The 19,817-nt window shown below is 40.5% G+C and overlaps 1 protein-coding gene across 6 annotated transcripts in view; it reads left to right on the forward strand.

Annotated features, from left to right (window-relative positions):
- LOC124039934 (cadherin-related family member 1-like) overlaps window positions 1-19,817 on the forward strand; it is a 181,698-nt gene that overhangs the window by 141,832 nt on the left and 20,049 nt on the right. For all 6 annotated transcript variants that reach the window (XM_046356503.1, XM_046356499.1, XM_046356502.1 and 3 more), the window contains 2 exons: window positions 1,264-1,331; window positions 17,492-17,720. In XM_046356503.1, the coding sequence (XP_046212459.1) occupies window positions 1,264-1,331; window positions 17,492-17,720 (297 nt within the window). The remainder of the gene's footprint in view (window positions 1-1,263; window positions 1,332-17,491; window positions 17,721-19,817) is intronic.

The following is a 19,817-nucleotide window of genomic DNA, read 5'->3' on the forward strand; positions in this document are numbered from 1 at the left end:
GAATGCTTCAATCTAGTTGGCATCAGTAAAGTTCTCTGTCATCTCTGATTCTTTTGCAGAGCAAAGATGTTTAGACCGGTGAGAAAATGTTAAAAAAAACAACAACAAAAAGATTATATATGCAAAATTTCCAAATGACATCAGTTTGCCCTGTTGTCAGGAAATAGATAGCTGTGAAAACAACCAACATGTTTCTGATAGGATTTCAGTTTGGCTTGGATGTATATTTTATGCGGTTGAAATACTATCAACTTTTATTACACTGATAAAGATAGAACCTCTACAGATGGTAACTAATTGCGCATTCACATTGTCTGAAGATACTGAAAGAAAGAAATCATACACAATGTATACAACAGTGTATAATTTTACTTCAAAAAATGCTTAATTCTGCAGGAGAATATGAAAGCTATGTGACAGTTTATAGATCTACAGTCCATGTTCAGATTTCAGTGTCCATTTATCCCATCTGAACAGTAGGCTACAGTTCTCTTGACGTGCCTGAAGTCCCAATCTTGTGACTGACGAATTTGTTTAGCACCTCACAATCATCAGACATAACACAGCCAGCACTGCTATCATCCTCTTTTACCACTTCACCAAATCTTTCCCAAAACTGGCCCTCCTTCTCTTTAATTTCAACTCACAGCTTTTCTTTTATTGAATTAAACTCCAACCATGTCCTTTTTGCCTCCATGGATCAACTTACCTTTTTCTGGAACATTTGCCGATTGGCGTGTAGGCTATTTGGCACGCATACAGTTAGGCATGCCAAAAAAATTATAGGCCTACAACACATATTGTAAATGGCTCCTAGCTTCCCATGCAGAGGCTACTTTCTGTCCCTAACACTGAAACTAAATAATACAAAAACTAAATAGAAATGTTTTTATGCAACACTAAACTAAATAAAAACAACTAAATCACCTCTGAAAATAAACTGAAACTAAATAGAAATCGAAAAACAAATAGAAATAAAAAACAAATATAAAATTCCAAAACTATAATACCCTTGCTTCACAGTGTAGGTGACCGCATGTTATTGTCTACCTTGATTAGGGGATTTAGGAGTCAATACTGTTTCTACTCATTCCTTTCGGGATATGGAATTGAAAGAAATCATTATAGAAACTCAGAGGGAATATTAAATTTAATTCAATGCTAATTGTTTTAATCTGTCAAGAAACGTTGGTGTCTAATCAAATAGATGTCTTGTTTTGTGTTCTTTGTCTCTCTCTCTCTGTCTCTCTCTCACACACATAGGCAACAGATCCAGATTCAGGCTTTTGGGGAGAAGTCAAGTACTCAATCTACGGCTCAGGGGCTGACTTGTGAGTAGTCTCTCTCATATATTATATATATATATATATATATATATATATATATATATATATATATATATATATATATATATATATATATATATATATATATATATATATATATATATATATATCCGTGGAGTGATTGTCAATGAAGAGCCAGGGATTCAGTAGATATACTAGTTGTTGAGGATCCAGCTGACCAGAATAAACCCCTTACATGACATTATTAGTGGGCGATGTAAACTATTTATCAATACAGAGAAGAATACGCCCAGGCATAAAAAAATACATTTTAAAAATGTGCTCCTGGTAACCCTTTCCAATCAAAAGGCACACGGCTGTCCATTTGCAACATGTTTCAATGGGCATTTACTATCATGAATTTGACATGCTCAAAAATACTGCAGAAATGCAAAATTAACTGGCCCGGTGAACTCGGCATGGCCAGGCAGTGATAGTGGTTCCTCTCCATTGCTCGTTGTGTTGATTTCATCATGTCCATCTGGTAATGTTTTTTCACTGTTGAATCTTATTGCAAAAGTACTGTCCATTTGCAATATGTTTCAATGGGCATTTACTATCACGAATTTGACATGCTCATAAATACTGCAGAAACACAAACTTGACAAGCCCGATGAACTCGACATGGCCGGAATTTGATTCTGGTTCCTCTCCAAGCTCATTGATGTTGATTTCAGAATGTCAATTTGGTTTCTGTACAGCACTTTGAGATATCAGCTGATGTACGAAGGGCTATATAAATAAATTTGATTTGATTTGATGGTCTATCACTGTTTAAACATCTTGCAAATGGACAAAGTCAGCCAGCAAGTCACCATCCATCAGTCAATTAGATATCATTCTTACACCAAACTGATACAAACTGATACAAACCACACCAACTTTTTCCAACTCGTTTAGAAGCCAACTATCACATATTTCAGAGCAGGCCCAAAATTCACAGCGCCTTCTGTTTAACCTGAAGTGACGCGCAGCCCGTGAACGGGACCGTTATCAACATCTGACACTAATTAGCATAACGCAACGGACATGAATCTTCCTAGAAAATATTACTATTCATGAAAATCACAAGTGAAATATATTGGAACACAGCTTAGCCTTTTGTTAATCACCCTGTCATCTCAGATTTTCAAAATATGCTTTACAGCCAACGCTAGACAAGCATTTGTGTAAGTTTATCATAGCCTAGCATAGCATTATGCCCTGCTAGCAGCAGGCAAACTTGTCACGGAAATCAGAAAAGCAATCAAATTAAATCGTTTACCTTTGATGAACTTCGGATGTTTTCACTCACGAGACTCCCAGGGTAGACAGCCAAAGTTCATTTTTTCCCAAAATATTATTTTTGTAGGCGAAATAGCTCCGTTTGTTCTTCACGTTTGGCTGAGAAATCGCCCGGAAATTGAGGTCACCACAACGCCGAAAAATATTCCAAATTTGCTCCATAATATCGATAGAAACATGATAAACGTTGTTTAGAATCCATCCTCAAGGTGTTTTTCTAATATCTAATCGATAATATATCAGTCGGGACAATTCGTTTTTCACTCTGACTGATTGGAGTAATGGCTACCTCTGTATTTTACGCGAGAATCTCTCTTGAAACCACCATGTGACCACTTACGCAATGTGGCTGCCTACGGCTATTCTTCAACAGAAATGCGTAAAACTACATCACAATGCTGTAGACACCTTGGGGAATATGTAGAAAGCGTAAGCTCGTTGATGGTACATTCACAGCTGAATAGGGAGTCATTGAAACGCAGCACTTTCAAAACCTGGGGCACTGCTTTCGCCTGCAACATCACTTCTGTTATACTCACAGACAATATCTTTACAGTTTTGGAAACGGTAGAGTGTTTTCTATCCAAAGATGTCAATTATATGCATATTCCAGCATCTTTTCATGACAAAATATCCTGTTTAAAACGGGATATAACACCAAGAGGTTAAACCATAATAACCAAGAGGTTAAACCATAATAAAAACATAAAACATGTAGTTACATTCTAGCTGCGGGTCCAGTTCTGACATTATGTGTAGGCCTAGCTGAGGTGACCCCGAATCACCCAAAAGTTTCAGCTCGATAGGTCATTTGGAGCCTGAGCAGCAACCTTAATTGGTGCTGAGAATCCACATTTTCCGGGTGTTGCTACGGGGTCCTTGAGTGAGCTATCGGACGGAAACGTTAGGGTCCGTCTCTGTGGTCCGAGGCGGTTTCAATGCACCTAGTCTAGCGACGGGTACTTTTCGAAATGTCATCATTTTCGTGATGGTCAAAATGAAATGAATTTATTGCAAATGTACGAGGTTGTTTCTCGGTCCGAGAAACTCCTAGAGCCACATAAATAACCGTGCACTATCGACTTGAGCTCTAGAACAGGTTTCAAAAGTTTCAGAGCTCTAGGTCTGACGGTTCTTTGATAGTTCGAACAAAGGTAACTGTTGCAGGCTCTGTGTTTCTCTAAGCACCTCAATGTATCACTCCATCCTTGCTGTGTGTGTGTGAGAGATTTTCTTGGAAATCTGATGGGAGAAATGACTGATTTACATTTCATGAGGGTTGCCTAATCACACATATGAAGTTTGGAAACATCTGACCTTTTATACCCCTTTGAAACAGACACTTTGACCCCAATGAAAGGCACTTCCGGTTGGCACAGGAAGCTAAAAGTAAACACATATCCTCATTGGGGTATGCTCTCACAGAATCCTGAGTTTAAAGTCTTTATGTTAAGAATTGTCTGATCTATATAGGGTTGAATGCAGTGATTTTCACAAACTGCAGGTTTGGTACATCAAATGATTTGATCCACTTCAGGTTGCTCCAGGAAGCTTAGAATCAACACAGGTTGACCTCATAGTGGCCCGATGAATTGTCATCAATTCATCGGGCCACTATGTGTGTGTGTGTAGCTCAGTTGGTAGAGCATGGCGCTTGTAACGCCAGGGTAGTGGGTTCAATCCCCGGGACCACCCATACGTAGAATGTATGCACACATGACTGTAAGTCGCTTTGGATAAAAGTGTCTGCTAAATGGCATATATTATTATTATTATATATTATCATAAGGCATTCATAACCCACATAGGCTTCAGGTTGAAATCAAAGGAGCAGGCAATGTATTCCTATGGGGAGAGAAGTCATTGCAAACTGTTTGATGTAAACACCTTCTTTTCACTGTTATGGGTTAATGCCAGACGGTCAAGGTTAGGCTTGCACAAGTTATGCTTCTAACCCTAACGGTACTATCGCTGTCACCCAAAAGCAGCTGAAATTTAGAGCCAGGCTTCATTATGCGCCTACTTTTTTTCACGGTCGCTCAGACCGAGCGAGCTAAGGTTTAATCACCCTGTCATCTCAGATTTTCAAAATATGCTTTACAGCCAATGCTAGACAAGCATTTGTGTAAGTTTATCATAGCCTAGCTTAGCATTATGCCTTGCTAGCAGCAGGCAACCTTGTCACGGAAATCAGAAAAGCAATCAAATTAAATTGTTTACCTTTGATGAACTTCGGATGTTTTCACTCACGAGTTCCTTCATATATTTTCTCAAATCATCATCCAGTGCAGTCAGGTCAGTCAGTTTGAGTAATAGTTCTGTGTAAAGGAACGTTCATTGGACGGCCAGTTAAAACCTCATGTGGGCTAAGCCTTGTTTATAGTATTGCACATTTTCATGAGAACTAAAGGGGGACACTCTACCCATGACTTCCCTGTGGAGTGGCATGCTTTGGCAAGCCCCCCATTTATGGATTGGTTAGCTCTTTCAGTAATACCATTACTTTGTGGGTGGTAGATACAAACAAACTTCTGATCTATCCCCAATTGGGCAGCCACCTGTGAACCACATCTCCTGTGAAATGGGTGCCATTGTCTGCAGAGAGAACTTCATGTTCACCAAATCTAGGGATGATTTCTCTTACCAGGAGTTTTGCTACCGTTTTATCATCACAGTGCACGGTTGAAAATGCTTCGACCCACCTGGTAAAATGGTCAATTATTACCCGGCAGTATCTCTTTCTTTCTTTTCGTTCAGCCATGTCTATGAAATCCATAGCTAAATGGGTGAACGGGCCGGCCGGCACTGGAAATTTCCCTGGTTTCAGGGGGGTACCCTTACCAATGTTGTATTGCATGCATGTAGTACATTTATACATGTGTGTTTTGCAAATTTCAATCAGATTTGGACAAAACCAGGTGTCAGATATTAGTCTTACCATCTCCCCCCTTGGTGCGTGACCCACCCCGTGGGCCAGGGAACACACAGAGGAAACGAGAGGTAAGGGCAGAACAGGATTTCCAGAGAGTGATTGCCTCCACAGGCCATCAGGGCCTCTGAAGCAGCCCCTAGATTCCCATAAGGGGTAAATACGTGTATCAGCAGCCTGGTGTTGGTCCAGATTAGTGATTTCAGACGTACACAGGGAAGTAAGCATAACGGCATGAGTACGGCAGCGAGAAGCAGCATTCTTAGCATCAGCAGCAGCATTACCTAAACTCATGCTATCATTGTTGACCTTGAAAATAGCCAATTCAGCGGGAAGCAACATGGCCTCCAGCATGGCTTCAATCTGTAAGCGGTTTTTAATTGGAGTACCGGATGCGTTAACAAAATCCCTGCCTTTCCAAACCCCTACCCAAGATAGGCAAACACCAATGGTGTATACAGAGTCAAAATAAATGTTAACCACTACCTAATATACATGCTTCAGTAAGGGCTTGGAGCTCAGCGTGTTGTGCTGAGCAATGTTCAGGCAAGGGACGTTCAATCAACAATGACCTATTCAGTGAGACTATACCAAACCCTGCATGTTTCCTACCAGTCTCCCTATCAATAAAGGCAGAGCCATCAACAAAGAGATTAACATCAGAGAGCTCAAGACGTTTATCCTAAAGGTCAGGCCTGGCCTTAGAATCACATTGGACCAGATCAAGACAGTTTCTCCAACCTCCAGAGACATGTGCAGTTGTGCTGGGTTAGCAACAGAGCATCGTTGAATCGTAAGGTGAGGCTGTGTCAGAAGGAATTCATACCTAGCAAGACCTGCAGCCATTGATGAGGGCACATGTTTCTCATATGGCCTGCCACACTGCAGTACCAGCACACCAGCGGTTGTCTCTGTGTGGGTAGGTATGGTTGTGGGTTCCCATATGGTTGAGGTAGCAGGTGCTTGGGTAAACTGTGGAGCAGGCTGCTGCTGCAGGGCAGCTGGGGTTACAGCCACCATTAGATTGTTGGTTTTTCCTTTGTCCAGTTGGGCTTTCTTGAGTTGTGAGTCAAGATCAGTCTTCCTTGCTTTTTCTTCAGTCTTCATTTTTTCCAGGCTCTGCAGTGATGTCTAATGTGGTCCTCCTTTAGTAGGGCCTTCAAATCTGTCCCATCCCACAACATTCATCAGTTTATCCCTGACCCACTCAGGTATATTCCTGCAGAGTCTGTCATAGAAAAGGTTTTCAGTGGTATCAGAGGAGTCAAACCTCTCAGTGGTTTTTCTTTGCCACTCTGTCTTAAGTTTATCCATCTAGTCGAGGATATCACCATCTTCAGTGAAAATAAGTTTACCCAGTCTGGCCACGTTCCTAGTGATGGGAAACATTTCCCTCAAATGCTGGTAGAGAGATTGTCTGAAATGGGTAAACGGCAGTTCGTGTTGGCCTTGAGTAAGTTGTAGTTGATTCCCAACGGTGTCACAATGTCCAGGGGTTAGGACTTAGCCATGAGAGCTCTGAGGTCACCCAGGCACAGCTGATGGTGTGAGGCTATAACAGTCTCAAAGGTGTGGATCCACCTGATTTCAAAAAGGCTTTACGGCGAAAGCAAACCATGCTATTATCTGAGGACAGTACCCCATCAAACAAACACATGACAATCACATTTCAACCCGCCAGGCGCGACACAAAAGTCAGAAATAACGATAATTCATGCCTTACCTTTGAAGATCTTCTTCTGTTGGCACTCCAATTTGTCCCATAAACATCATAAATGGTCCTTTTGTTTGATAAATTCCATCGTTATATCTCCAAAATGTCCATTTATTTAACACGTTTGAATCAGAAAAACACCGGTTCCAACTCGCACAACATGACTCCAAAATATCGAATAAATGACCTGTAATCTTAGTCCAAACATTTCAAACAACTTTTCTAATACAACTTAGGTATGTTTTTACGTAAATAATCAATACAATTTAAGACGGGATAAACTGCGTTCAATAGCAGATAAAAAATAAAGTGGAGCAAGCTTTCAGGTCGCGCGCCCCAAACACAACAGTACACTTGGCTATCCACCCAGATAGGAAATGGCTACTTCTTCATTTCTCAAAGGAAAAACATCAACCAATTTCGAAAAACAGTTGCCATCCAGTGGAAGCCTTAGGAACTGCAAGCAAGTGCCTTAGAAACCTAGATCCAAATAGAAAACTCATTGAAAACACTGTCATCTCAACAAAAAACATTTCCTGGATGGTTTGTCCTCGGGGTTTTGCCTGCCAAGTTCAGTTATACTCATAGATATAATTGTAACAGTTTTAGAAACTTTAGAGTGGATTCAATTCAAATCTTCCAATTACATGCATATCCTAGCTTCTGGGCCTGAGGAGCAGGCAGTTTACTTTGGGTACGCTTTTCATCTGGATGTGAAAATACCGCCTCCTAACCCGAAGAGGTTTAAGTCCTTTTCCATAGTGGGGTATTTTCCTACCAAGAACTGTAGAGGGGTGGTGGGTTTCATAGCAACTGGTCCATCAGGCAAGTCAGAACTCCCGTCTCAAAACGTTTTAAATGTTTTTATTAGGCTCTACATGCAATGCGAATACAGATAGATGAATGAAAAATAACCCTATATGTGTATAGTCTATCCTTTAACTCACATCAGTTTATTTAAAGCAGGGTGATAAGTAAATTATAACTGAATACCATGTAATGTATGGGTGGTGTAAAATAATCGTCCTCTATGGAGCAACCACGAAATAGTAAAGGTGTCAAGATGATTTTTAACTGCTATAAACTTTGGTGTAACCTCCACAACAATCCTGGTATCTCTGTGATAATCTCCTTCCAAGCGAGAAACTATTACTTCAACACTATTTATATTTAAAATAGCGTGGGTCAGTAACACACGGGCAGGTGTATTCCCTAATACAGCAATGGTGTATGCTTTAAGGTTTATCCCCCCACAGGTAACCCTTCGATCGTCTGATCCAAAAGTCCACTCCACTAATTCAAATACACAGGCTTTATATTGTTTATAACTAACTCCTGATTTAACATCCCACCATCTAGTCATACCACACAAAAGACATGATAGAACAATTACAGAATACCGTACCAGAAAAAATATTCAAAACCTTAACTCTATCACAACAATCTGTGTTTCATACTTGGAATTTATGCCCCAAGTCCTACCACCAAGTCTTATACATACTCTCTGATTTACACACAGAAATCAATCATCTGCATTTTATACTTGGAATGTATGCCCTAAATCCTATCACCAAGTCTCATAAATACTCATACACATCAAGAATCTGCGTTTTATACTTGGAATGAATGCCCTAAGTCCTATCACCAAGTCTCATGATGATAAACATTTAACCCAGGAATTTATAACCTATTTCCACCTAGGCGGTCTGTGCTTCCTCCCACGGGTTGTTTAACAATAATTTCACACTTTCAATACAGAGAATGTTAGGTTCATATAAATTTAACAACGAGGCGCCAATTACTTGGCAGAATGACTCAATAACCACAACGTGCTATAGCAAATTACAGATTTGAGATATAACAGGTGTCTGCTTACCTTATAATTGTGTAGCGCTTGCAGGTGGATCAATGGTCAGTCTAGCAAAGTGGTCACTCGCTCCTGGCGCAAGCTCGCCAAAGAGTTGGTCAATTTCTTCAACAGATGATCAGGTCTATACAATTATCAAACTTATATATAGTAGTAAAAAGGAAACACAGACTCTTTGTTTAAGTATGTTAACACACACAGAGGTCTCCTAAGAGGAGACCTTACAGTTTATCATAACACAATTTATAAACCCTTTAAAAGGTATGAGGCTTGTTTTTTATCGTTTTTTTCACCTTTATTTAACCAGGTAGGCCAGTTGAGATCAAGTTCTCATTTACAACTGCGACCTGGCCAAGATAAAGCAAAGCAGTGCGACAAAAAACAACACAGAGTTATACATGGGATAAACAAAAGTACAGTCAATGACACAATAGAAAAATATATATGCAGTGTGTGCAAATGGAGTAAGGAGGTAAGGCAATATATCGGCCAATAGTAGCAAAGTAATGACGATTTAGCAAATTAACACTGGCATGATAGATGTGCAGATGATTATGAGAAAGTAGATATAATGGTGTGCAAAAGAGCAAATATGTCAATGAAACAATATGGGGATGAGGTATTTAGTTGGATGGGCTATTTACAGATGGGCTGTTTACAGCTGCAGCGATCGGTAAGCTGCTCAGACACCTGATGCTTAAAGTTAGTGAGGGAAATATAAGTCTCCAACTTCCATGATTTTTACAATTCGTTCCAGTCATTGGCTGCAGAGAATTGGAAGGAAAGATGGCCAAAGGAGGTGTTGGCTTTGGGGATGACCAGTGAGATATACCTGCTGGAGAGTGTACTACGGGTGGGTGTTGTTATTGTGACCAGTGAGCTGAGATAAGGCGGATCTTTACCTAGCAAATAATTATAGATGACCTGGAGCCAGTGGGTCTGGGAACGAATGAGTAGCGAGGGCCAGCAGGCGAGAGCATACAGGTCGCAGTGGTGGGTGGTATATTGGGTGACAAAATGGATGGCAATGTGATAGACTGCATCCAGTTTGCTGAGTAGAGTGTTGGAGGCTATTTTGTAAATGACATCGCCAAAGTCGAGGATCGGTAGGATAGTTAGTTTTACGAGGGTATGTTAGTCAGCGTGAGTGAAGGAGGTTTTTTTTGCCGAAATAGAAATCCGACTAAAGATGTCATTTTGGATTGGAGATGCTTAATATGAGTCTGGAAGGAGAGTTTATAGTTTAGCCAGACACCTAGGTATTAGTAGTTGTCCACATATTCTAGGTTAGAACAGTCCAGAGTTGTGATGCTAGTAGGGCGGGTGGGTGTCGGGTAGTGATCGGTTGAAGAGCAGGCATTTAGTTTTACTAGCGTTTAAGAGCAGTTGGAGGCCACGGAAGGAGTGTCGTATGTCATTGAAGCTCGTTTGGAGGTTTGTTAACGCAGTGTCCAAAGAAGGGCCAGATGTATACAGAATGGTGTCGCCTGCATAGATGTAGATCAAGGAATCACCCGCAGCAAGAGTGATATTATTGATATTTACAGAGAAAAGAGTCAGCCCGAGAATTGAACTCTCTGGTACCCCCATAGAAACTGCCAGAGGCCTGGACAACAGGCCATCCGATTTGACACACTGAACTCTAACTGACAAGTAGTTGGTGAACCAGGCAAGGCAGTCATTTGAGAAACCAAGGTTGTTGTGTCTGCCAATAAGAATATGGTGATTGACAGAGTCAAAAGCCTTGGCCAGGTCAAAGAAGACGGCTGCACAGAATTGTCTTTTATCGATGGCGGTTATAATATCGTTCAGGACCTTGTGTGGCTGAGGTGCACAGCGGAGAAGGTGTGGTGGGATTGAAAATGGTCAGTTATCTGTTTGTTAACCTCTCTGGGGTAGGCGGTGACGCTTGCGTCCCACATGGCCAATAGCCAGGGAAAATGCAGGCTGCCAAATTCAAATACATTTCTATAAAAATCTAACTTTCATTTAATTACACATGTAAGATAGCAAATTAAAGCTACACTCGTTGTGAATCCAGCCAACATGTCAGATTTCAAAAAGGCTTTTCGACGAAAGCATAAGATGCTATTATCTGTTGATAGCACAACAGTAAACAATGAGAGAGTACATATTTCAACTCTGCAGGTGTGACAAAAAACGCAGAAATAATATATAAATCATGCCTTACCTTTGACAAGCTTCTTTTGTTGGCACTCCTATATGTCCCATAAACATCACAAATGGTCCTTTTGTTCGATTAATTCCGTCAATATATATTCAAAATGTCCATTTATTTGGAGCCTTTGATCCAAAAACACTGCTTCCAACTTACGCAACGTCGCTACAAAATATCTCAAAAGTTACCTGTAAACTTTGCCAAAACATTTCAAACTACTTCTGTAATACAACTTTAGGTATTTCTAAACGTATATAATCGATCAAATTTAAGACGGGATGATCTGTGTTCAATACAGGAGCAAAAAAAACCTGGCTCTACTTTTCTGGATATGCGCCTCTATCAAAAGGTACATATGAAATGACGTTCGTTCTGAACTATGGTACTTCTTCATTACACGAAGGAAAAACCTCAACCAATTTCTAAAAACTGGTGACATCCAGTGGAAGCGGTAGGAACTGCAGGAAAGTCGATTAGATTTCTGGATTCCCCATGAAGACATTGAAAAGACAGTGACTTCAATTTTTTTTATCTGAATGGTTTGTCCTCGGGGTTTCGCCTGCTAAATAAGTTCTGTTGTACTCACAGACATGATTCAAACAGTTTTAGAAACTTCAGAGTGTTTCCTATCCAATACTAATACTAATATGCATATATTAGGATCTGGGACAGAGTAAGAGGCAGTTCAGTTTGGGCACGCTATTTATCCAAAAGTGAAAATGCTGCCCCCTACCCCAAACAGGTTAACTTGGCTTTCGAAGACTTTAGAAAGACAGGGCAGAATGGATATAGGTCTGTAACAGTTTGGTGCTAGAGTGCCACCACCTTTGAACAGGGGGATGACCTTGGCAGCTTTCCAATCTTTGGGAATCTCGAACGATATGAAAGAGAGGTTGAACAGACTAGAAATAGGGGTTACAACAATGGAGGTGGATAATTTTAGAAAGAGAGGGTCCAGATCGTCTAGCCCAGCTGATTTCTATGGGTCTAGGTTTTGCAGTTCTTTCAGAACATCTGCTCTCTGGATTTAGGTGAAGGAGAAGCTGGGAGGCTTGGGCAAGCAGCTGCGGGGGTGCAGAGCTGTTGGCCGGGGATGGGGTAGCCAGGAGGGAAGCATGGCCATCCGTAGAGAAATGCTTATTGAAATTCTCGATTATCGTGGATTTATCGGTTGTGACTGTGTTTCCTAGCCTAAGTGCAGTAGGCAGCTGGGAGGAGGTGCTCTTATTCTCCATGGACTTTACAGTGTCCCATAACGTTTTGGAGTTAGAGCTACAGGATGCAAATTTCTGTTTGAAAAAGCTAGCCTTAGGAAAGCTAACTGACTATGTGTATTGGTTCCCGACTTCCCTGAAAAGTTGCGTATCGTGGGGATTATTCGATGCTAGTGCAGTACGCCACAGGGTGTGTTTGTGCTGGTCGAGGGCAGTCAGGTCTGGAGTGAACCAAGGGTTATATCTGTATCTATCTTAGTTCTACATTATTTGAATGGGGCATGCTTATTTAAGATGGTGAGGAAATGACTTTTAAAGAACATCCAGGCATCCTCTATTGACGGGATGAGGTCAATATCCTTCCAGGATACCCGGGCCAGGTCGCAGAAGTGTTTTAGGGAGCGTTCAACAGTGATGAGGGGTGGTCGTTTGACCGCAGACCCATAACGGATGCAGGCAATGAGGCAAAGATCGCTGAGATCCTGATTGGAAACAGCAGAGGTATATTTGGAGGTCAAGTTGGTCAGGATAATATCTATGAGGGTGCCCATGTTTACAGATTTAGGGTTGTACCTTGTGCGTTCCTTGATAACGTGTGTGAGATTTGAGGGCATCTAGCTTAGATTGTAGGACGCCTGGGGTGTTAAGCATATCCCAGTTTAGGTCTCCTAACAGAATGAACTCTGAAGATACATGAGGGGCAATCAATTCACATATGGGGTCCAGGGCACAGCTGGGAGTTGAGGGAGGTCTATAACTGGCGGCAACAATAAGATCATTATTTCTGGAGAGATTCATTTTTTAAATTAGAATCTCAAACTGTTTGGGAATAGAAAGTTTAACCCTTTCAGTAGCAAGGATAGAAGAAACACCTGCAACTAGATCCCCACATTCTGGTCTTGACAATATTTTTTTTAACTGTTGGGGAGTTTCTCTTCTGCACTGTTCAACCAATCCAGTAAATGTGGCAGAGGAGTTAAGATGGAGTGTTGTCTTGTTAACTCTTTTAAGATAGGGGGCAGCATTCTCACTTTTGGATGAATAGCGTGCCCAGAGTGAACTGCCTCCTACTCTGTCTCAGTTGCTAATATATGCATACTATTAGTAGTATTGGATAGAAAACACTCTGAAGTTTCTAAAACTGTTTGAATGATGTCTGTGAGCATAACAGAACTCATATGGCAGGTGAAAACCTGAGAAATATCCAACCAGGAAGTGGGACATCTGAGTTTTTTGTAGTTTTTCAAAGCTTGGCCTACCGAATACACAGTGTCTATGGAGTCAAGTTGCACTTCCTACGGCTTCCACTAGATGTCAACCATCTTTAGAAACTTGAATGAGGATTCTACTATAACGGAGGGGCTCATGAGACCTGTTTGAATCAGTAGTCTGGCATAGCGCCTTGGTCTCATGACGCGCACTCCCGACAGAGCTACCTCTAGTTCCAGTGCTTTTCTTCAGACATAGGAATTCTTGGGTTGGAACATTATTGATGTTTTATGTTAAAAACATACTAAAGATTGATTCCATACATCGTTTGACATGTTTCTAAAGGACTGTAATGGACCTTTTCAAATTTTTGTCGGGACGAAGTTCCTGCGCCTCATGAAGATGTATTACTGGGCTGAACACGCTAACGACAAGTGTCAATTTGATAATAAATGATGGACTTTATGGAACTTCAGGGAACAAATCAGTAATATATTGTCGAACTGGGAGTGCCTTCTGATAAAGATCATCAAAGTTAAGTGAATAATTATAGTGTTATTTCTAACTTCTGTTGACTCCAAAATGGCGGATATTTTTCTGGCTGAATTGGGTACTGAGCGCCGTTCTCAGATTATGCTTTTTCCGTAGAGTTTTTTTTTATCTGACACAGCGGTTGCATTAACGTCCGAAAGCGGACGTGATGTCACAGGCTCTCTATTCAATTTTCACTTCAAACCGGAACATCCGGTTATTGCCATCCCCGCAGAAGCTAGTTGAAAAGATGCAGGTTGAACTGTTGAAAACAAAAAAAGGCTATCATATCATCTGGTATGTTTCCTTCTTTTTTAGGACAATCTATTTATAGTTTCTTCTTCACAGAACAAATACAACTACATTGACTTTCAAGGAGTTATTAAAGAATTATCCAACTTTCCTGTGACATACTGTCCTCTTAACATCTCAAATCAAATCATATTGGTCACATAGACATGTTTAGCAGATTTTATTGAGGGTGTAGCGAAATGCTTGTGCTTCTAGCTCCGACAGTGCAGTAATATGTAACAATTATACAATTTATACCCAATACACACAAATCTAGTAAAGGAATGGAATTAAGATTAATTAATTTGTCCATTAAAATAACATCAAATTGATCAAGTCCTCAACTGGCAGCTTCAGTACATAGTACCCGCAAACACCAGTCTCAACGTCAACAGTGAAGAGGCGACTCCGGGATGCTGGCCTTCTAGGCAGAGTTGCAAAGAAAAAGCTCAGACTGGCCAATAAAAATAAAATATTAAGATGGGCAAAATAACACTGGACAGAGGAACTCTGCCTAGAAGGCCAGCATCCCTGAGTCGCATCTTCACTGTTGATGTTGAGACTGGTGTTTGCCGGTACTATTTAATGAAGCTGCAAGCTGAGGACTTGTGAGGCGTCTGTTTCTCAAACTAGACACTCTAATGTACTTGTCCTCTTGCTCAGTTGTGCACCGGGGCCTCCCACTCCTCTTTCTATTCTGGTTAGATACAGTTTGAGCTGTTCTGTGAAGGGAGTAGTACACAGCGTTGTACGAGATCTTCAGTTTCATGGCAATTTCTCGCATTAATTTCTCAGAACAAGAATAGACTGACGAGTTTCAGAAGAAAGGTCTTTGTTTCTGGCAATTTGGAGCCTGTAATCGAAACCCACAAAATTCTGATGCATTAGATATACAACTAGTCTAAAGAAGACCAGCTGTATTGCTTCTTTAATCAGAACAACAGTTTTCAGCTGTGCTAACATAATTGCAAAAGGGTTTTCTAATGATCAATTAGCTTTAAAATTATTAACTTGGATTAGCTAACACAACCAGGAGTGACGGTTGCTGATAATGGGCCTCTGTACGCCTATGTAGATATTCCATGAAAAATCTGCCGTTTCCAGCTAACCCTAACCCTAACCCTATCCCTACAATAGTCATTTACAACATTAACAATGTCTACACTGTATTTCTGATCAATTTGATGTTATTTTAGTGGACAAAAAAAATAGCTTTTCTTTCAAAAACAAGGACATGTCTAAGTGACCCCAAACTTTTGAACGGTCGTGTATATACAATAGTATGTGGACACCCCTTCAAATTAGTGGATTCAGGGTGCCAAGTCTAGGTCCAAAAGACTTCTTAACAGTTTCTACCCCCAAGCCATGAGACTCCTGAACATCTAATCATATGGCAACCCAGACTATTTGCATCCCCCCCCCTTTTATGCTGCTGCTACTCTCTGTTTATTATCCATGTGACTTTAACTCTACCTACATGTACATATTACCTCAACTAACTGGTGCCCCTGCACATTGACTCTGTACTGGTACCCCCTGTACATAGCCTCGCTATTGTTATTTTACTGTTTCTCTGTAATTATTTGATCCTTTTTTTTACTTATCTATTTTCTACTTAACACTTATTTTCCTTAAAACTGCATTGTTGGTTAAAGGCTTGTAAGTAAGCATTAAACTGTAAGGTCTACAACTGTTACATTTCTGTCATCTAAGTGATGGTTATTGTGAAGTGGAAACGTCTAGGGGCAACAACGGCTCAGCCGCAAAGTGGTAGGCCACACAAGCTCGTAACGCCCTAAAAATCATCTGTTCTCGGTTGCAACACTCATTACTGAGTGAAACTGCATCTGGAAGCACATGAACTGTTCGCGATGAGTGTCATGAAATGGGTTTCTATGGCTGAGAAGCTGCAGAAAAGCTTAAGATCACCATGCGCAATGCCAAGTTTTGGCTGGAGTGTTAAAGCTCGCCGCCATTTGACTCTGGAGGAGTGGAAACAAGTTCTCTGGAGTGATAAATCACGCTTCACCATCTGGCAGTCCGATGGACGAATCTGTGTTTGGCGGATGCCAGGAGCACGCTACCTGCCCCAATTCATAGTGTCAACTATAAAGTTTGGTGAAGGAAGAATTATGGTCTGGGGCTGCTTTTCATGGTTCAGGCTAGGCCCCTTAGTTCCAGTGAAGGGAAATCTTAAAGCAACATCCCTTTCCTGTTTCAGCATGACAATGCCCCCATGCAGAAAGCGAGGTCAATACAGAAATGGTTTATCGAGATCGGTGTGAAAGAACTTGCACAGAGCCCTGACCTCAACCCCATTGAACATCTTTGGGATGAAATGGAACGCAGACTGCGAACCAGGCCTACTCGCCCAGCATCAGCATGGATGGAAGCAAGGTCCTGCAGCAATGTTTCAACACTTAGTGGAAAGCCTTCCCAGAAGAGTGTAGGCTGTTATAGCAGCAAAATGGGGGCCAACCCCACATTAATGCCCACGATTTCTGAATGAGATGTTTGACAAGCAGGTTTTCACATAATTTTGGTCATGTAGTGTGTGTATATATATATATATATATATATATTTTTTTTTTTTTTTCCGATTTCTCCCAGTTTATTTCAGGTTATTACACGTTTCATGATTTACAATTTCAGATTACTTTATACAGTTAGTTAGTTACAAAAATCTTAGCTGTTTCAATTTAAAATGAGTTACCCTGCTGACAATTTTTTTGTTACATTGTAATTGTAATGTACTGTAAACATTCATAATATTTTATATCCGCTCCCATCTTTTTACGTTTGAAATTGATTTGTTTTTTCAATGTGGTTTATATCAGGTTCCTCAACCATAATTAAATAATGACCCAGAAGACAGTTGTCAATTATTTTATACATTAAAAAACACCCAATATCTTACCCCTCCCCAGGTTTCTGATTAATTCAGCATCGGGCATCATCTACACCCAGCCGTGGGCCAGCTTGGATGCGGAGGTGAAGTCCAAGTATAATTTCTATGTCAAAGCTGAGGACGCAGAGGGCAAGTACAGCCTGGCCGAGGTATTTGTGACCGTGCTGGACCTCAACGATCACCCGCCAGAGTTTAATGAGAACTTCCTGGAGAAGACCATGATCATAGGAGCGCTGGTGAAGATAGAGGTTTGTGTTGCATTCTAACTTCCAGTTTTGAGAAGATTTATCTTTGCCATACCCCAAAGGTTGATTCGTTTGTAGCAATTACAAGAACAAGTCCAAAGCCATGCTTTCATGCATTTCTGTGGACAAAATAATATAATTATTTTACATAGCACTTGTCATTACATCGAGAATCTCTAAGACACTAATGCAAAACAAAAACAAGTGTAGGGCTCTGGCAGGTCTAGGCGATGGTCTTCCACAGGTGTTGAGGCAGTTCAGAAAGTTTGAGAAAAGGGAGCATTGATGGTACAAGGGAGGGAGAAGCATCAGTCATGTAGCGACAGGCCCAGGGGCCTCATTCATAACCATTGCATACATTTAACGCTAAATATCTGCATGCGCCACTTCAGAAAAACATATTGAGGTTTATAAACGCATGTTTTCCATTATATGTCAGATCTGTCGTGAAATTGTGCACGTGTGAATGAGCATTACAACTCCGCCTGAAAAACTCCAATCATTCACCTTTTATGGTTACAATAACTTCCTTATTTGCTGTATACTGTGGAAGCATTGGAATTAGGCCAAGACAGTATCTAAGGACATAGCAATGCATGGTGAACGTGATCAAATCTCTTTGAAGGGCTTGTCAGAATGTTTTCTTTTGTAGTGACATTAGCAGTATCTAAACGTGTCTGAAATACAAAAACAATTGCACATTGTTGTGGACCTGTAAACAGATAGTTTGAATTCCATAATGTTTTGTATTTACATTTTCCCGACCCTAAATAGGCTAAGCTGCACTGCCCGCGAATTCTGAAATGTTGTCTACTCAGAAACAATTTGAAACAACAGTAGACCTACTTAAAGTGGTTGCCTACACACTTCAACTGCCTGTTCACCTGTTAAACTGTACTACATGTTATAAACTGGGCTCCCTTTTGAATGCAAAAAACTTGACATTATAATATATAATAGGCACAACGAGAGATGTGCATTGTAATTCTACCAGCTCTCACAGTCTCACATCAGAATTAGACAATCATCCATGTTTCTCAAATGTCAAATTTCGAAGTGTTGAAAGTTAAGATTAGGCGTTAACTGAGAATTGTTAAGGTTAGGGTTAAGTTCAGGCATTAACTCCAATTTCTACGTTAGGCATTAATTCTGAATGGTTAAGGTAAGTGTTAAGGTTTGGGATGGCCTTAAAACAAACTTTTCCAATAAAGTATATCGCTGGATTCAAAATTGCAACTTTTGTAATCAGAGGCAGATGCTTATGCCCATCTATCATCCCTGTCCACAACACCCTAGCAAAACCGAAACTTACTTGATGACTACAGTGCTCACTGTTGCCCCTAGTGGCCGTTTTTCACAATCTCCCGACGTCGTCAGAAATGGATGGATGTCGAATACTGACTTGTATCGTGGGTGACTTGACTGGGTAATCTGTTGTATGGCTACTTCGGGAATATGAACTCATCATGGACAGAAAAGGTGAGGAATTTATTCAGCAATGGTTATGATATATGTATTATGACTTTTGTTAATAAATGAAATATTGTTTACTCAAGAAATTTGACATTACGATAGTCAGATGTAGTAGCCTACAAAAATGAATGGAAAAGGTGAACCATTACATTTGCTTTTTGGATCGGATCAAATAGAGAAAAATACTTGAATAAGTTGATGTACTTACTACTGTAAAGTGTGTCAAATTAATTAGAGATGGGACGAATGGTAGCCTATCCTAACTTGTTGTAGGCCTATAGGCTATTTTGTGAATATGAAACCATCACAGACAAACAAGGCGAGGAATTTATTCTGCAATGGTCATCGAAATGAAATAAATAATAGGAAATAGATGTTCTCTCTTCTCACTAACAGCAAATGAGTGCATCTTGTTACTATATTTCACAGTTTTTTTGTTATGAATAAGTTTCATCATATATTCCCGCACAAGACTACCACTAGACTACTTTTACCTTCTTGCAATGCAATACTTTAACGACTAGAAACTGCGCGTACACATGGTCTAAAGTTTGTTGGAGTATGAGCACATTCTCTGGTCAAGTTCAGTTTGTATGAATTCCAACTTTCGTGTGAAAACTTGCGCAC

Source organism: Oncorhynchus gorbuscha, linkage group LG07, assembly GCF_021184085.1.
Source record: "Oncorhynchus gorbuscha isolate QuinsamMale2020 ecotype Even-year linkage group LG07, OgorEven_v1.0, whole genome shotgun sequence".
NCBI lineage: Eukaryota > Metazoa > Chordata > Actinopteri > Salmoniformes > Salmonidae > Oncorhynchus > Oncorhynchus gorbuscha.